Raw genomic sequence first — 17,954 nt, 5'->3', positions numbered from 1 at the left:
AGGATTGTGTAGATTCAGCATCTCTCTGCTGACAGTTCTTCCTGTATTTGCCATTCTCAGGGTGCACCTTGCAGGGCTTCCCAGGTGCCTGGGTATGTGAGTGTGTGCCTCAGTCCTCCAGCTCAGCCCAGGGCTTTGCAGGCTGGGCTGGCTCGGGGCACCTGCACAACTCCAGGGGTTTCACTGGTTCCTGTGGACAACTGATATGATAGTAAAGCAAAGAAAGGAGCATTTTTAAAATCCTCTCATCACCAGTTGAGAGACTCATCATAAAACTATCAGACAGCATTCAGCAGAGTGGAAATCCCTGCTCCAATAAGCCCTGGCCCTGGAAGGCAAGGGATGTAAAGTTGAGGATGCAGCTTCTCTGACTGCATGCTCTGCACTCCCTCACACTTGGCTCTCACTGCTGTAACTCACCTGTGGTGCTGCACATCCTTGTTAGAGAAAGCATCAAACCGAATAGAGCTGCAAGCGATTCACACCTACCAAAGGCTTTCCCTTTAGCTGGAAAAAGACTGCAATTCAGTGATGCACTGATTCCAGAAATCCCTGGTGCATGATCCTGAACACGGGTGTGGTGTTGTGCATACAAGGAACGGTAAATGCTGTATAAGAGCACATTTGTTAACACAGTTTATTGGCACACTTATTGGCAAAGCATACATAAAATACAGTTGTATTATATAACACACTGACTCACTGTGTCTTTACATGATGAGTTGAACATATTAATATGTAAATGAAAAAAAATTAGTTTCTTTTATAAAGTTTCACATAAATACACCGGAATAAAAAACAAAACAAAACAAAAAAGTAAAACAAAAAATGAGGGCTTTACAAAAATATTATACAAGAAATATACTATGAAAAGAAATAACAACAAAGCCAACTCAGATACAATAATAAAAACACAAAAATTTTAGATTTATTAAGCTGCCCACAAAGTTAATGGATTACATGGCTTTAAAATATCTGGATCGACAGCAATTTTACAAAGCATAAACTCTCATAGGACTGGTTGTCTTTTTCCACATAAAAATATTTCTCATGTCTTTGATGAAAAAAAGACATTTCTTGTTTCAGTATTTTATATTAAATGATGGATAGAGTATCTACTAGCATCAGCTAAATGTAAATTAAAAATGCTGGATCCTTTAAATGATTAACTGATGAAAGAAAAGTTAAAGAATGAAGAAAAGTTACTTTAATTTACTTTTCCTTAAAAGCTGATCTTTTTCTGAAACAAGAAATTTCAGGTGCAAGTTGAAAAGCAGAAAATATATTACAATTGTAAAAAGTTTTACATAGTTATGTTATAATGAGATCCTGAGCACTGATGACTTGTTAAAATATGGCCATTGTTTGATGAGGAAAAAAACAACCCCTTCCAATAAAATGCACTGTCAGAAATTTGCCATGAGATGCTGTTTAATTTTCAATTATTTTAATTGAGGTCAGTGCCAGTATCTAGTTGTATGACATACTTCCAAGGAATGTATATGGAAGCTTATACAAGAGTTTTCCCTAACAAAAAAAGTTGGATAGCTTTAGTTTAGAAATAGATACTGTATCATTTGAAAGGTGTTTCTTTTAAGTTTTATTTCCAAGAATGCTGTGAAACAGTAATTAATAACCCACTGAGGTACATTGCAGTGGGCACTGCTGCAGAATAGCCTATTGGGAAGCTTGTGGTGTGGGGTTTTCAGATTTAGTCTCCTGGTTAGCAGCAGGTTTGCTGTTCCATGGGCTGTTATTTCCCAGTGCAGGTGAATTGTTGAAATCTTCTTCATCATCCATGCCATTTGCTGCATCATACTGTGTATTCTCTAATCTAGTGATAAGCCTTTCGTCTTCATCCCCGAATTCGCCTCCCATCAGAGTTGGTTCTCCTACCACCATCACATCCTGTGAACAGCACCCAATATTTGTTATATGGAAACCTTGAGAGAGAAAAAATCAACTTAAAAAAATTATGTTAGAGAATTGGCATCTCTTTTACTTTGTGACATTTGAACAACAGAGTTAAAAGTTCCCATATAGTAGGAACAAGGACAGAGGCTGACACTTCACTTCTAATTTAATTAAAAACTATAACACATCTCTATAGCCGCATGCTCATGGCTCTGGATCTCAGAAACCCCAGAACTGAAAAGCAGGTTGAAAATTATGCCTGATTTAAGCAAATAAACAGGCTATGAAACTGCCTTTAAACTTCTCCTTAAAATATTTAGTCTTTATCCAGTAAATCCTTCCTGAGCCATTTTCTTTGGAAAGGCACCAGGGTGTATCTCAGTAGGAACTTGGTGATATGCGTATTTCAAAAGTAGTTTAAAAGAAACCACATTTCTTATCCTCAGACTTCTCAAACATGGAGCACAGCACTCTAATAAAGATGGTAACTCTCTTATCCATAGCCAGCCAAGCCCTTTTACGCATCCAATATACTTGACATTCTGCTACTTAATTATGGTAATTAATTTAGGTAAAGTTTTCGATAAAAACAATGTTCACACTGATTTGACAATTTGCATAGCTAATTAAGTCATTAGCAAAAACCTGCTGATTGCCAACAAGCCCTGAATTTACCATCTGTTATTTCATGGTGCCTGTCACCTAACTCCATGTAGGCAACCCTGCCGCCAATCTGTGCAGTAAGAGGACCAATCTGTCCAGCTGGTACCGTAAAAGCAAGATGAAGAGTGCTAATTATAATTACACTGATGAAGCTAGAACTCATCAGAAACTAAAGCATGCAAGAAAGAAAGAATTCATCTAATCACTGCTTTAAGTACAAATTGTCCTTCCATGAAAACAAGTAAACCGCCTACTGTACTCCAGTGCATCACAGATTTGCTGCAAAAAAACCTAAGCAGCATGGGATAGAAAGGTGCAAACTTGAGATTGGAAAGCAAAGGTGCAAAGCCAGAGAACTCTTGTTCTCTCTGTTAAAGGGAGAATCAGGCTGCTGTGCTAACAGCTAAAGAAATATGTGGGATGCATCTCTTCATGCAGCTCAGGTGTCAGGGCATCAGGTAGTGCTTGGTAGAAGTGCAGTAATTCCAGATGTGTAGCTTTGTTCCTGCTGATTTAACAAGCCCTTCCAAGAATCCTGGTAAACAATGGATTCATTTTTTAAAGGATCTGTTCCTCCTTATGAATGTTAATAGCAAACAGAAGACAAATGTTTGCATTTAATAAAGTTTCTTATTAATCAGATGTCTACTTCCTTCACCACAAAACAATACAAATTATTGCTTGCAAGTGTTTACACTATTTCTTGATATCCCTCAACAAAGGCTGGCATGTTACAAAAGAATGTTTCTGTCACATTTTCAGTCTGTGCTATGTAAAAAATTTGTGACTATATGAAAATTGTTACATTATTTCTTCCTCACTTTGTTTTATTACTCCATATATCCATAAAATATTTGGTTAAAAAAACCCTCACACACAGCTTTGTGACACAGAAGTTTAAAAGACAAAGGTGCTCATAAGAAAAAGTTTATTCTAATTTATCCCATCCCTCTAAACAACAGTCAATGTACAGTGTGCACTGCTGGACCAGACCTGATCCCATTGTATTGCGAGAGCATTAATGACGAAAGAGACCTGGCAGAGGACAGCGAGCTGGGTGTGAGTGTGCAGTGCTGCATGGCAGGCAAAAAGGGACCACAGTGGCTGACACACAGAATCGCAGACCGAGGTGGCAACAGCTCCTTTTACTTGGACTTTCTCAAGGACAGGCCTCAAGCTCTCTCTGTTGCCATACAGCGAGAGGTCAGCGGCTCGGACGAGACTTAGACAAGCGCGTCAAAAGTCACTGTGGGGCTGCAGCAGCTGGCTGGGGAGGCCACGTGAGAGAATTAAATATGTGTTACATCCACCAAGTGACTGGGAGGGGAAATGTGCTTAACAGCTGCAAGTGCTGAAAGGAAGACAATCGCTCTAGGCCAATCTGAGGAGATGTAGACTGGGGTACTAAGATGGAATTAAGTAAACAAAAATGTAACTCCCACTCCTAAGACAATATTCCTGTTCCTGATAATGGCAGGCTAAGGATTAACAATCCCACGGGAACAGTGCTAGTTTCACTGCTTGGGTCACCTGACACTAGGCTGGGGAAAAAAATCTCAATCTGTGGTAGGAAACATTTGTGCATCAGTGGGGACATGTTCAATGACATTGTAAGTATTTCCACCTCTGATTTCTCAGGTTCATTTCAAATATTATTCTTTTCATATAATGACTCCCACTGAAAGAATAGTTTGCACTTGTATTTCCCTCTATGCTATTGAATCTCTGTCTCTTTCTCTGGGAATTGAACTACAATTATATTGAGGTTAGTGGAGTTTTTCCTCACTCTATTTAAAAGATAGATATCACAGCATTCATTACAGGACATCTGAAAAAAAAAATTCTTGACAATCTTGCCACTTACAGTTATATCAGGCAAAAATAGTGTCTCAGGAAGCGCACATGCTGTTTCCTCCCCAGAGGATTCTGCTCCTCAGACTGAAAGCTGAAGACCCCACCAAGTGCACCCCATTGAACCTCCACTCACTAGATCCCGTGCAATGACCACCAACCTCTGAGGAGGACTGGAAGTGACTCCTTTTAGAGCCCCTCAATGCTTCTCCTTAAATTGGCCAGTGGGGGTCACTGCTGTTGAATGACACAAGGCTCCATCCCTCCCAGGGTTGAGGCTGCAGCTCTGGAGTGCTCCTAGCTCCTGCTCATGGAGTGAGAAGCAGAATCCAAGAATTAAACCCTAGTCTCTTGCATGGCAGCACACACTGCTATGGCCTAGTTATGGTAGCACATATTTGACTAAATTAGTTTAAAAAAGATTTAGACTGTAGTCACTCAATCTTATTAATTTACTCTGTGATTAGAAACAACATTTTTGGTCAAGGAATGTCTCATGATAGTAAAATATGGCTGTAGTGAAGCACTGTAAATAAAGCAGTGGTTGTTTTACATTATGTGATAGAAATGTAGTATTTTAAAATATAACCACAAAAGCAGCTTTCATGTATATCATACCTTTCATCCTGTAATAACCCTAGTTGCCATCCAAACTTAAATTGATGCATATAAACTATAAAAACAGAGATCACTTCACGCAACACTCAAATGCAAGCACTTCTATTTAACAGACTGGTCATTTCTAGATTTCATCTTTTTTTTATACCAAGCCTCAAAATTTAGCTCTGCCCTGCCCAGCTAAGTGGCTAAACTTTTTAATTTGGGATCATCCTATGTTTAAACAATGTCCTAGTAAAGTATGGGTATCTGTTGGGCCATGTAAAATTCCCCATCACCGAGCCTTCCTTCTTTGCTGCTGTTAATATGTAGCCTCTCTCAGTGTGTTACAGCAATCAGTTTGTAGCTCTGTTGTCACAGCCCCCAGAAGTAAACAGTGCTTCACAAGACTAAGGTAATTAAAAATACTTGGCCCTCTCAAGTATAACATTCAAGCACATCTCATCCTCCAAGGACTGAAAGTTGCACTAGTTTTAGCAGCTGGCATACCTCTAAGTGCAGAGTGAAAAGAAGAAAGGTTCCTCCTCCTGCTTTCCTTCTTATGGAATTGTGTTAGTGGTAATTATTTTAATAATTGACTTTTTAGCTCTTTGGCACAAAAATTATTAATGACTGAGAGCCCCACTGCTGTCCACACCCATAATGGTCACTGCTTCCATGAGAAAAACATCAGACTAGTATTGAAATGAATTTTAGAAACAGAACTGACTTTTTAATTAGGTTTCAGAGTAAACACTTTCTAGAGAAAAATCTTTCACATCTCATCATAATTCTCACTGTTAACTTGACATTCTGTTCTTGTTTGGAATGTTTTTCCTAAAGCACAAAAACTGGAAACAAAGTTATTCTCTCTCATCTTTTTACTACTAAATAGACTCTGATTTGCATGGTTTTGAGACGTGGGATAATTTCTGACACTAATCTCTGGCCCTGGAACTGTAGCTCTGGTTCTACAACATCCATTACAAACCACCTAAACCTACCCTGTTTCTGAAACACATAAGAGACTGTACTGCCCCCTTCCACATTAGCAGGTTTATTTATGGATTTGGTTTGTAAGCTTACAGAGAGCTATAAAAGAATTTGAGGTATGTGCATATTGAGGTATGTAACTTGCTTAAAGAGTGCAAGGAGGTTCTACTTTAGACTCTGGATATAACAAAGAATGTTTCATTTACTCAGTGGCATGTAGTGATGCTTTATTCTTTCCAACACATGATATTTCACTGGGTTTATGGTTACAGCATTACACTCAATGGGATCTTCATTATTAAACAAAAACAAAATCCACCTATAAATTTCTGTGGGGATGACTGGGAGCAGCACAGAGCAATGGTTCTTAGAGTTTGTGAGAGTTGTGGATTGCTATCAAGTTTCAAATATATGACAATTGATCAATGTGCCCGTTTAAAATTAAACTTAACAGAGAGTGATATTTAAGTTAAAATAGCTGTATGGACCCCTTCTGATGACCTTGCTCATACCTGTAATGCACAGATCACAGTACACAAATCACTGCTCTACAGTACAGGGTTTTCAAGAAAGTTTTATTTGAAACAGAAGAATATGAAAAATGCTAAGGAATATGATTTTAGTCAGTGAGAAGGCTTGAAAACTGAGCAAAGATTTGGGAAAATATTGCAGCTAGCTTCAAATACTAGAGGAAATTATTAGTACTGTGTAAGAGGTAAGGCAATGACACACCCAAATTAGGTAACTAATTTCTATAAAGTGATAAGAAGGCTGACATCAGAAAGGCAGGTTTTCTGTGAACCTTGCAGAAGGACTCTTGCCCATATTTGCTCTTTGTCTAGAGGAAATTGGTAACTCCACTTTCTGCCCAATGAGCCTTCCAAAGATCAGATGTGACTGAGAATATGAACAGATCCAAGTTTAAATTATTGGCATCTGCTGAGACTAAGGCAGCTGAGAGGACTACAGTTTCTGGGTCCCTGTCCTGTGTTTCCTTTATGCACTAAAACCAGTCAATGCACCTATGGGGAGCACTGGCAGTACTGAGCCTGCACCCATGAGAGCCTGAGAAAAGAAAACTTCTGGTGAGAAAAATGTTCCTGTATTTGTGCTGACTTTAGCACCACACTACACTGTGTTGCCTCAGCACCTACAGGACTTGGGTCAAAAGCATCACTGGACAAGCAATGGGCCAAGCTAAGAATGAGTTTTGTGGTGCAATCGTGGCACATTGGCTAACTGCATTTGTATTAAGAATGTAGGAAATATGTAGTACATAGAAAAGGTATTAAACAAGGGACTTGGGCCAGAAGAGTCATGTTGACAAGAGATCCTGAAGATCTGCAATAAGTAGCCTGAGAATCAACAGAACCACAGAAAACACTGTTCATCCCACCATCATAAGAGACAATGGGTACAATAGAGTGCAAGTGACTGTCAAAAGGACAAAAACCTGTATTTTATTTACCACAGTTGAGAAAGTATAAACAATAGCTAGAGATAAGAGGATGGACTGAGAGTGAACATTTTCAAGTTCCTGATGAAAGGGAAGATACCCACCCAAGAGCAGAGACCCTTCAGATGCTTTTATGGATTGTCATTAGAGATGTATCAGAATGTGTCAGCACTGTGGAAATGCTAATAAGTTTAGGGCAACACAAGGAGCACAAATGATTACTGACTGATTAGGCTTCAACAACTTCAGGATGCAGTGCCAACCTGACCCACACATGGAAACACAATCACATCATTTCGCTCTCTGAGCTTGGCTCTGTATTGTCTGCACTGTCCCTGCCTGGACAATGGATCAGAAAATAATGCAGGTGAAGGAAATGGCACAGCCTTCTCCTTCTCCTTCTCCTTCTCCTTCTCCTTCTCCTTCTCCTTCTCCTTCTCCTTCTCCTTCTCCTTCTCCTTCTCCTTCTCCTTCTCCTTCTCCTTCTCCTTCTCCTTCTCCTTCTCCTTCTTTCTCCTTCTCTAGCAGAAGAACCTCTATCTGACGTAACATTCCCTCCTTAATCAAGGCTTGCCCAATGTATTTACCTGAAGAGCTGGAAAGGACTGTGGGGAAAATGACAAAACTCTGAAGATTTGCCATAGCTGATGGTGCTTCTGTTGTCTGGACACTATCCTGAACATGGGATATTTACCTCTCTAGGCATGAAGACCTCATTAAAGAAACAGAAGTTAATAGTGTGAGTGAGAAATGGGGATGAGGTGTGTGGTAAGTTCACACATTTGCCAGACTGCATGCAGCGTTAATGTAGGAGCAAAACAGAATAATTACTAATGTTCTAAACCAAGAAACATCACATAGAATAGAGGCTAAGAAAACACTGTTTAATCAGGATTAATTTAATATCAAAGTTAAAACAACACAGAAGCATAAAAGAGACAGGAAATTAGATGTGATTATGATGGAGAGACTGACTTTGCTGGCAGGGAAGAAATCATTGGAGAAAAAGAGAAAGTTGGAATACAGGACTTCATATTAATCCAGGTTTGATATAGATATGAGCTCATTGTGGGGTTCTCCAGAGAGGAGGATGAGAAAAATGGAACTGTAACTAGCGCTGGTTATTTGAGTCATCTGGATAGAAGATGCAGTGATTTCATTCCTCTTCTCTAATAAAGAGAGGGAAATGCTTTTAACACTGAAAGTGAATGATTTCAGTAGGGTGGGTTTTTTTTTCTACTGAGCAGGAAAGTCCCATTCACAGAAAGCTGTACAGCCAAATGAATATTTTAGTGAACTGAAAACTGCCAAATTGTGTTCAAGGATCTCTTGTCTTCTATTGCATGTAAGAGAAACCAAACATTAACTACTAAATGATACGCTTTAAGGTACAGTTATGGGAAAGAAACAGAAAGAAAGTTACTGCTACCTGCAGCTATCTTCAGAAAGCAATGGCAACAAGGTCCACTTCAAAGAATGCATAATTTTGAAGAAGCGTGGGATTACATCTCTTTATTAAACTGAAAAGTGTTGAATAGTTTTACACCGAAATATCCTCCTGCTAAAATTATTTTGAGATGTCTACTCTACAGGGTGGCCAAACCATCAATTCCATCTGGTTTGCTATCTTTACTGTGGGGAAGATGGGAAGAGCTGTTAGTATGTCAAATTGAACAGCTAAGCATTTTCCCCTTTGCAGATGGAAAGGAAAAGTGTCCTAAAAATGGAACCTGATACTCCATACAAAAGAGTTTGCACCATTTTGCTACTCTGGTACAGAAAGCAAATAATATTGAAAAATATTGAGTATGCAACATCCTGAAAGTAAAGGAAGGCTAAAAATCCATCCCTCATACCATAATAAACTTCACCAATATGTCTCACATGCTCAACTATCATCTCCATCAGAAAAGCAGCCTTGACTGCTTCATCTGTCAGGAGTAGCCTTCAGCACCTGAAGTCACTTTCAGTGTCAGTTGGAGTGACAGGTAACTATCAGAGGGCTCAATCACATTCAAACATTCAAGTACACACGGCTACCACTGAATGCCACAAGTCATTTCTCCAGGGAGAAGCAGGCTGAAGAGAGGCAGGGGGTCACATTCTGGTCCTGCTGAACTCTGAGCAGGGTGTAGCTGACAGAAAAGCTCTACTGTCTATTTTAAAGTTGGAGATAGCAGGGAGCTAGCTGGTTGCTTGGTTTTGCACTTCATTGGAGTTTTTTCTTAAATATGGCTGAATATTGATCCAAAGGTTTTTCTGGCAGATACCATCAGTGGGGCAGAGTGGTGCCTGCACCAGGAGATCAGGTAGTCAGCCTTCTGACTGCTTTGTGCTGCCAGAAAAACACAGAGATGCCTATATTAGGGAAAGAATCTGACTCTGGGGATGCAAGCCAATTTTAATATGACAAGGAGGAAATATGAGTTTAATGTACTGAAGCCCAAAGCTGTAAACTAGTGGATTGCTAAATCAGTTGCTAAACAAAAATCTTCATTTCATTTCACTGGTGTTAGTCTACTCCTCTTTTTAAATCTGGATAGTCAAGCTTCCTAGGAAGTGTCTGCTTTGTACTAGCAAAACGCCTATAGTCTTTGTCAGGTTTCAGAGGAGACCTACCCCTTCCTGTCTGCTGATCAGAAATCCAATAAAAACACCTGCATGTTATTCCCAGGATATGACTTTATGGTTCCTATAATATCAAATTAATTTCCCAAGCTTTAACATGCATAAGCTATCTCCTTATTGACTAAGGCACGCTTTGTCACAATTTGGGATCTGAATACCCCTATATTGTGACTAAGGCAGTAAATGTGACATTATTGCAGTGCTGATACAGTTATGACTCTGGAAATGACTTGGTGTCTCCCTATACAATTGGGATGTCAAGAGTTACAGCTAGTAGGGTGGATAAGCTGAGTACCTCATTCCAGGGGATCTACCCTCTACAAGTGGAGTGATTGGACAAAGAGACAAGCTCTGCAGGTAAGTTAAATCATAACCTGTTCCTGTTCAGCATCTGAACCTGGCACCAATTAGAGGTAAGGTACTAACACAGAGAGACCAGCAGCTTCCTCAGGTACAGCTCTCCTGCACCACTGGGACACATCCTTGCTTAGCACCTGGCAGGTGAAGTCTGCAAGGCTCATGCTCTTCCTAAAACCACGAGGCCTAATCTGAGTCCCACCACTAGTGAAGGGACTCCCCCTGAAAAAAAGGGAAACTGGCCCAGGCCTTTAAAAAATCACATCTGATCCTCAGGACACTTCTGTTTGAGGGTCCTGCATTAAAGCTGCACTGCAGAACAGCTTCTTCACACCTCTCCACTAATTCCCCAGCTTCCACAGCACACTGTGCAAGATCGCCTTTTGCATGTGACAGTTTTGACTCAAGAATGCACCTTCTTTACAATGTATGGAAAAAATTAAAGCACCATAAGTGATTCAGGCCTAAAAGGAAAGTGAGACTTACAGGTACCTGACTTGATAGACTCAGGTTTGCAGCAGCTGACTTTTTCTTGCTGTTGGTACTATTTGCGTTGTTCCCAGCACTGCTGTTGGAAGTGCTGCTGGTAGAGTTTTTCCTTTTTCTCCGTTTGGTTGTTGGTTGTCTTGTGGGTTCTGCTGCAATAAAATGATAAGAAGGAAAGCAAATGGCAGATATTGTAAAGCAAGAACTAAAATTATCCATAAGAAGTGGTGCTGAAATACTTTTCCAATTAGTTTTAAATTGCGAAGTTTAATAGTAGCAGTTGTGTTAGTTTTAACATACAAACTGTAGAATGATATTTGGACCCAAACCAATGGAATCTGCTTTCAATTTTTTCTGATGGATTAACAAAGCTTATTTTCCCTGCATTGTCAATAAAGGTATTCAAAAGCCTTTTACTGCTGGGAGTATCATATAATGATCATTATGGTCAAAGCGCCTGTGGAACTTGCTGAAGGTCACACGGCAAGAAACTAAATGCTAAATGACAATGCAGGTCTTACTGTGATGGAGGGTACAGCCTCCAGTGACCCAGCCAGAAACAAAGGCTAAAGGAGCTTTCTGCCCTACTGCTGCCATCCATGGATCAAGCAACAAGCAACCTCCCTTTGAGCCCCTTCTGTATCCTGTGTGGGCTTCACCTTCAAAACTGCTGCTCCCAGGAGAACCCATGAAGTGTGCCAAATGGCATTGCCCTGCAAGCCTGCAAAACTCAGACTGAATCAGGACAATTACACAGCTTTGCTTAAACTGGCAAAGCACAGAAGGGCGATTGTTCTCAAAATTTGGCCTGGGCAACCATGTGAACACTCTAAGATATAAAAATCTTTATAATCTGAAAAAGGAGAGAATTATTATTTTGAAGTGTTAGAGGAAGGAGATTAGGTCCAGGCCTGTAAATAACTTAATATTAATCTCAAAGACAATTAATTATGAATTGTAGCTGTAATTTCAGAGTCACAGCAGGAAGCAGGATTACACAAACAATGAATTCTAATGGAGCCAGTAGGCATTTTGCATTCCATCTACACATACTTTTGTACTAAATTATATCCTAGTCATAGTGAAGCCATCTCAGTGTGCACATCCATAAATCAGTTGTGTCAGACTGAAATCATAAAATATCAGAATAATTTTCAGGCTTGCTTTGGGAGCATTGTTAATTTTTATTACTTTCCTTTCTAAGTAAGCTTTCCCACTGCTTCTCCATTAATTTTACTATAAAAGAAGTGGAATTTTGGAAGTGAAACATACCTGGTGGGGCCACCATTCTCTGCCATTTTTGAAATAAGCATGTCTTCAAGCAGTCTCGAGGACTTAGATTGTAAGTTTTATGTCTTGACATCAGTTCCTGCATTGGCTCCAGTATAACACACAACTACAAGAAAAAAGCCAGAACAGAACAATTTCATGCAAGCAAAGCCTCCATTGATCAGCATTTACGTAGCTGGAAATTATATTTTTGGATTTTCTTTACTCTTGCTAATGGAGCATGCCTTATACAGTTCAGTTTAATCTGCACTTGGATTGCAAAATCAAAACTCTGAATTGGGAAAACTTTTTATTACTATTTATTATCCTAGGTAATTTATGGATATATCAGATAAACTTCAACTCTAGTCTTCCAGGCTACAGAGATTTCAGAAGACTAGAAATGTTCATGCTTCATTGCCAAAGCTGCAAAGGTTAATAAATAATAAAATGCCCATAGTGGATTAGCATTCCCATACAGCAAAATGTGTTCTTCTGACCTGCTGCACACCACAATGAGAACTTATAAATGATCTTTTATTTTGATATTGCATGCAAAATAATCCAGGTAATTTTGGGGGTTTTTTTGTTATATGAGGACAATACATTATCTTCTTATCATATGAATCACCCATATGAGGAAAAAAAGAGAAGCATTTTATTTTTCTTGTCTGCTTGAATGCTGAATATATAGGATACAGATTTCTGAAAATATGGAGTTTCAAACATATTTTTAAAATCTTATATATTTTAAAGTCTTACATATTTTCTACCTGTTAACTTAATAATTAAATGTTGTTCACTGCCTTCTACTCCTGTGAGCACAGCAGATCCAGCAGAAAGAGCACTATGCTGCTTTCTGGTCTCTCCTGTTTATAACCACAGAATCATTTCCAGTCATGTAAACCTCACTCAAAGACACAGAAGGCTACAAAATTGCACACGTGTAACTGAGGGCTTACTCTTGTTTGCCAGAGCCTTGTTTTTTAGGCATCCTAAATGAGGAGAAAAAGTCCAGGCTGACCTACAGGTGCTACCTGAAATTTGTAGGGCTGGCACGCAGGAGGAGATGGTTCCTTACTTGCAAACTGAGCACATATGATAAGGAAGTAGCTGGCACAGAATAAGCATGGGGCCTGCATGCCGTTTTTAGTCACTTTTCAAAGCAGAACTGCATTTAGAAGCAGGGGCAGGTTTGGCTTTTTTTACCAACAGAAGTAGGGCAAAAAGTTGATGAAATTATTGGAAGTTAGAATGGCAACTGAAGAAAGGAGTACCTTAAGCTAAGTCTTGTTTTGAATTATTTACTTAATTTTAGGAAGTTTTGCTGAAGGAGTATCCAGGATTTGCTTCAGCAGGAGATGTTTTCCCTCTGTTTTTTTTACAAATATATGACACAGGAGACAAATTCTTCTCTCTGGGCTGCAGAGCTGAGCAACATTTGCTCCATTCTGCCAACATGCACCCCTCTCTCATTCATAGAAATGGAGATGCAAAGTATGCAGGGAAAATAGTTGAAAGGGAGCTGCCATGAAAACTGAGACTAATTCAGCATTTAAATATTACTGTGTATTGGCACTGCTGTTTGATGAGCCTTTCATTAACAGCAGTTAAAACACAGATAACATAAAGCAGCAGGGAGAATGAAGAGCTTGAGTATGAGAAATTATTTTTTTCCATCTGCAGAAATTGAATCTGCAGTTGCCTCACTGACATTTTTCTTACACAGTTTTTACATATTTCTTGTAAATAAATATCTGCAAGATAATCTAATAGAGAGAAAGCTGCCATCACACAGTGCACTCTGGGTTTGGATTTTCATCTAGTTCAATATTCAACAAAAATTAAGATCATCAGGTCCTAAAATATATGCAGGATCCAGTTTATGCTGTGAAAAAGGTGTTGTATTTTGAGTTGATATTCAATTTATTCTGAAACCTACAGGCGCTTGCTCAGGTTTTGTGTGTGTGTGTGAGAGAGAAAGAGATTTGTGATCGTAATGGACACCATTGTTTTGACTCTCAAAAGTCTGGGTTTCTGGCATGGCTGCCTAAATTTTCTCATTATAAGCTGACAGCAGCAAGCATGAAAAAGATACTTGTGATAATTCTGAACAAACTAGTTACCCTGGGCAGAGTGCTAGACTCACACAGCTCTACTGCTGCTGGGACTAAAAATAGCTAAATATATATGTAGGTTCTTCCAACATTTCCTTAAGGACACTTTATTCATTATATACTTACTCTTCCCTAGATATTTATTACTGGCAACAAAGAGAATGTTTCTTCTTTATCATCTTGGCAAAGATGTTTGCTATTGTGCTGTAACCATAATGTGCACTGAGAACTATGCTGTCCCCGCTGCCTGTGGATATTTTGACTGCTAATCCTGTGTATAATCTCTTTCACTTCACACACAAGATTAAAATGGAATACAGACCAAATATGCTTGACTGATCTCACTCGCATACAGAAAAACATATGGGCATTGAGGGTCCTACTCTAGGACATGGGAAAGTCTCATCTTCTGAGTACTTGCGAGCTGTAGCCACTCACATGAATTCTTCTTCTGGTTTTTGGGGAATTCACAACCATTTTCTTCCTCTAAAGTCTGAAAATTGTAAGGTCGGCTATAGATACTTGAGTAATAGCAGGGCATTGAACTCTGTAGTTTTAAATGTATCTAGCTCTATCTGTGTGAATTTGGCATAAGTGTAAAATGAACTGGATTAAAAATGATTGATATCAAATCTCACAGTCTTTTTTGGTGACCTTTGAGACCTACTTGAAATCTAAAGTAACTCAAACCCAAATCCTTGAAAGAGGAAATGATTGTGCTCCAATTTTCTTAAGTCCAAGGAGCTTGTCATCGACAATCAGTAACTTGGGTTTCTTTTCAAAAAAAAAAAAAAACAGTTTAAAAATGTGGGGACAACATGCATTTAAAAGCTTGATTGGCCAAAACCACCTGCTGTCTTTAAACAATGGTGAGCAGGTAACTGGCAGGCTGGGTTGACAGAGTGAGTTCTTAAAACAAAGCTAATGAAATGTTTTATTCTCCTGCATTCATTGGCTTATAGAAGCCCGGGGCTTAAACTGTCTATTCCCCACAGATCATCTAGTCTCCCTCTGTGAGATTTCTTCACAACATCCATTTTAACTTTTTTTTTCAAGCAGTGGATAATACCAAAATGTACAAGTATTTACTATAGTACTATATTAATAATGTTTGGAACACCAACAAAACCAATCTCTTCTACAAGCAGTTTCTTCACAGCTTGAAATCAGTCACCCAAGAAAATAGCCTAAAGACTTCAAGAATTTAGTGTGGTGACGATGTATGATTACAGAAATAATTTCTACATTCCTAGGAATACAGAACCTTTAATGGCAATGCTTGACAAGGGAGATATTTCTGAGTTCCACACTTAGGCAACACTAGAGTTGGGATCCATCTGCCTGTGCACAGGTGTCTAGTGCCAGCTGAAATGCCCTAGATGATGCTGGATCTGGTCCACCAGATCGCTCTTGCTGTCCCAGAAGAACACAAAGCTCCTTGTGGATGTTTCAGGCACTAGAATGTGTCTTAATTGTGTGTGCAGTTGAACAAGGCCTAAAGTTCAAAGAAAAAATTATGTTTGTTTTAGCTTTTAAAATGTATTTGGAAAAATGTGTATCATAATAGATTATGTACTTTCCCTCTGCAGTACTAAAACCAACTGAAAGAACTCCACATTATGTTTAGTAACCCAATATTATTAGAATTAGTTTCTAGCCATCTTATCTGATCTTGTTGTGCTGATGTCTGACCATTACTCAGAACCATTGCTGCTTCACTGTCAGAGCTGTGAGGTGCTGCCAGCTCTAGGGATGAGCACAGTGCTTCACCCTGAGAGATCGCTGGCCTGAGCAGCCTGTATTTGTGGGTGTCCAGTACACACTGGACCCATGCACATGGTTTGGTACTATGGATACTGGCAGTGACTCTCCTGGAGTTCCACACGGATCCTATGGACAATTCATCAGTTAGAAGGCTTGGATCCAGCTTGACAAAATGGTAATGCTATACCCTTGGGGCTCGGGGAAGTGAAAATAGGGAACATAATAAAGCACAAAGCACATTTTTGGAGGTTTTTTTGGTTTTTTTTTTTTTTTTTTTTTTTTGGTGTTAGTAAAACACATCAGGAAGAATTTAATTTTTTAAATGATTTTTTTTGAGGAGAAGACCAGCACTTACAGGTTTCAAAACCCAGTGTTTTTCAAGAAGGGAGTTACAAGAGGAGATAGTGGTGGCACTGCAGACGGTGTTAAAGGTTTCTGAGAATATGGATCCACACATAATTTCCTGCAATACCTCAGTTATCAGCAGATAACCAAACTGGCCTTCATCAGTAAGGGATCATATTCAGCTCTGAGATCAGTCCAGTCACACCAAGAATAGCTTTAGCCTTATGATTTTTGTTCTCATGCTGCCTTTTTATTCCACTCCGAGAGCAGATGCTCTTTCTGGAAGCAGTGAATATTAGCAACAAACACCGACGTGAAAGCTCTCTTTTACCTTTTGCATACCACAGGCTAACGCCTTCTATTTCCAGTTTAATTAGGGATTACCTCCCCACGAAGCCCCCCGCCTCCAGGAGGGGTTTCGGGCTGCGAGGGGAAGCTGCCGGCGCTGAGCTGCAGGTGGCAGAGCTGCCCCAGCCAAGGGGCTCCGCGCCGGCAGCACAAAGGAGCGGCAGCCCTTCGGCTTCTCCGCGCTTTCTGCATTTTAAAGAGAAATCGCTGAGCCTCGGGACTTGCCGTATTTAGCTGGTGACACTACATAATCACCCAGCCAGTTTCTTTAAATCAGGAAAAATATCTGGTCAGTAAGCCAGGTGGCCAGCAAGTCCCATGGTCTACCAAAACAAGCAAGTTTTAACTGTCTTCCTATGGCTGCCTATTTTGTCTGAATACGTAAAAGTTTTACTTGCTACAATTTAAAAAATGGAAATAGATAAAATTTTTCATGTAGATGACACTTAAAAATGTTAATGTATAATGTAACATCAGTTTTTCTGAATGAGCCAGCAAGGAACCAGGCAGCAACGAGTGTTCCCTGAAGTTCTACTGAAATGTAATTTTAACCCTTTGATGCTTGAAACTTCTCCTGGTCAAATGCCGGTATTAATCACTTGAAAATTATAGGAACTGTTGCATTTTCAGAGCACATGTTGATTTACTGCCCTTCCTAAAAGTCACAAAACCCCCATTTGAATGGGAGTATTAATCATTGGCTAATATTCAGGTAGGATGTTGACAGTGAAGGTATACCTGGAATACAGTGTGCAGCCTTGAAGAGGTTCAGCACTTTCTTTTAGAGCTCATTTTTTATCCTCCACAAAGGCTCTGAGTTATTAACCAACAAATCTAAACACAACAACATTTTATTTCCATGCTGAAATGCAGTCTTCCCTCTGCACACCCTCTATGTGCTCCAGAGAAAACAATTCCAGTTCATGCTGCTAGAGAAATTCTGGCCCCAGTGCATTTCCCTGGTAAAGGTCCCATTTCTTCAGAGGGGCAGGATTTCTGAAAAGAACTGAAGTGTGTCTGCACATCCACATCCACTGTTTTATGCCCATCCACAGGTACACATTTCCAGATGTCCACAATATGTTACTGATACACCTGCAGTGAGGAAGGGGACACACTAGAGATGTTTTTTCAGGCCCTGTAAAAGAGCTATACCTGGAAGTTTG

The 17,954-nt window shown here is 39.6% G+C and overlaps 1 protein-coding gene across 15 annotated transcripts in view; it reads right to left on the bottom strand.

Moving 5' to 3' along the window:
* Positions 1 to 613: 613 nt before the first annotated feature.
* Positions 614 to 17,954, bottom strand: part of LDB2 (LIM domain binding 2) — a 363,575-nt gene continuing 346,234 nt past the window's right edge. For 7 of the 15 annotated variants that reach the window (XM_064418575.1, XM_064418576.1, XM_064418570.1 and 4 more), the window contains 3 exons: positions 12,218 to 12,341; positions 10,946 to 11,097; positions 614 to 1,908 (listed from right to left, as the gene is read on the bottom strand). In XM_064418575.1, the coding sequence (XP_064274645.1) occupies positions 1,678 to 1,908; positions 10,946 to 11,097; positions 12,218 to 12,341 (507 nt within the window). In that variant the 3' untranslated portion in view covers positions 614 to 1,677. Of the gene's footprint in view, positions 1,944 to 4,589; positions 4,733 to 10,945; positions 11,098 to 12,217; positions 12,342 to 17,954 lie in introns of all 15 variants that reach the window. The other 8 variants (XM_064418578.1, XM_064418580.1, XM_064418579.1 and 5 more) reach the window with 8 other exon arrangements.

This window comes from Passer domesticus, chromosome 4, assembly GCF_036417665.1.
Source record: "Passer domesticus isolate bPasDom1 chromosome 4, bPasDom1.hap1, whole genome shotgun sequence".
Taxonomy (NCBI): domain Eukaryota; kingdom Metazoa; phylum Chordata; class Aves; order Passeriformes; family Passeridae; genus Passer; species Passer domesticus.
The sequence above is the reverse complement of the archived record's forward strand: the minus strand, read 5'-3'. Positions and strand labels throughout refer to the sequence as shown.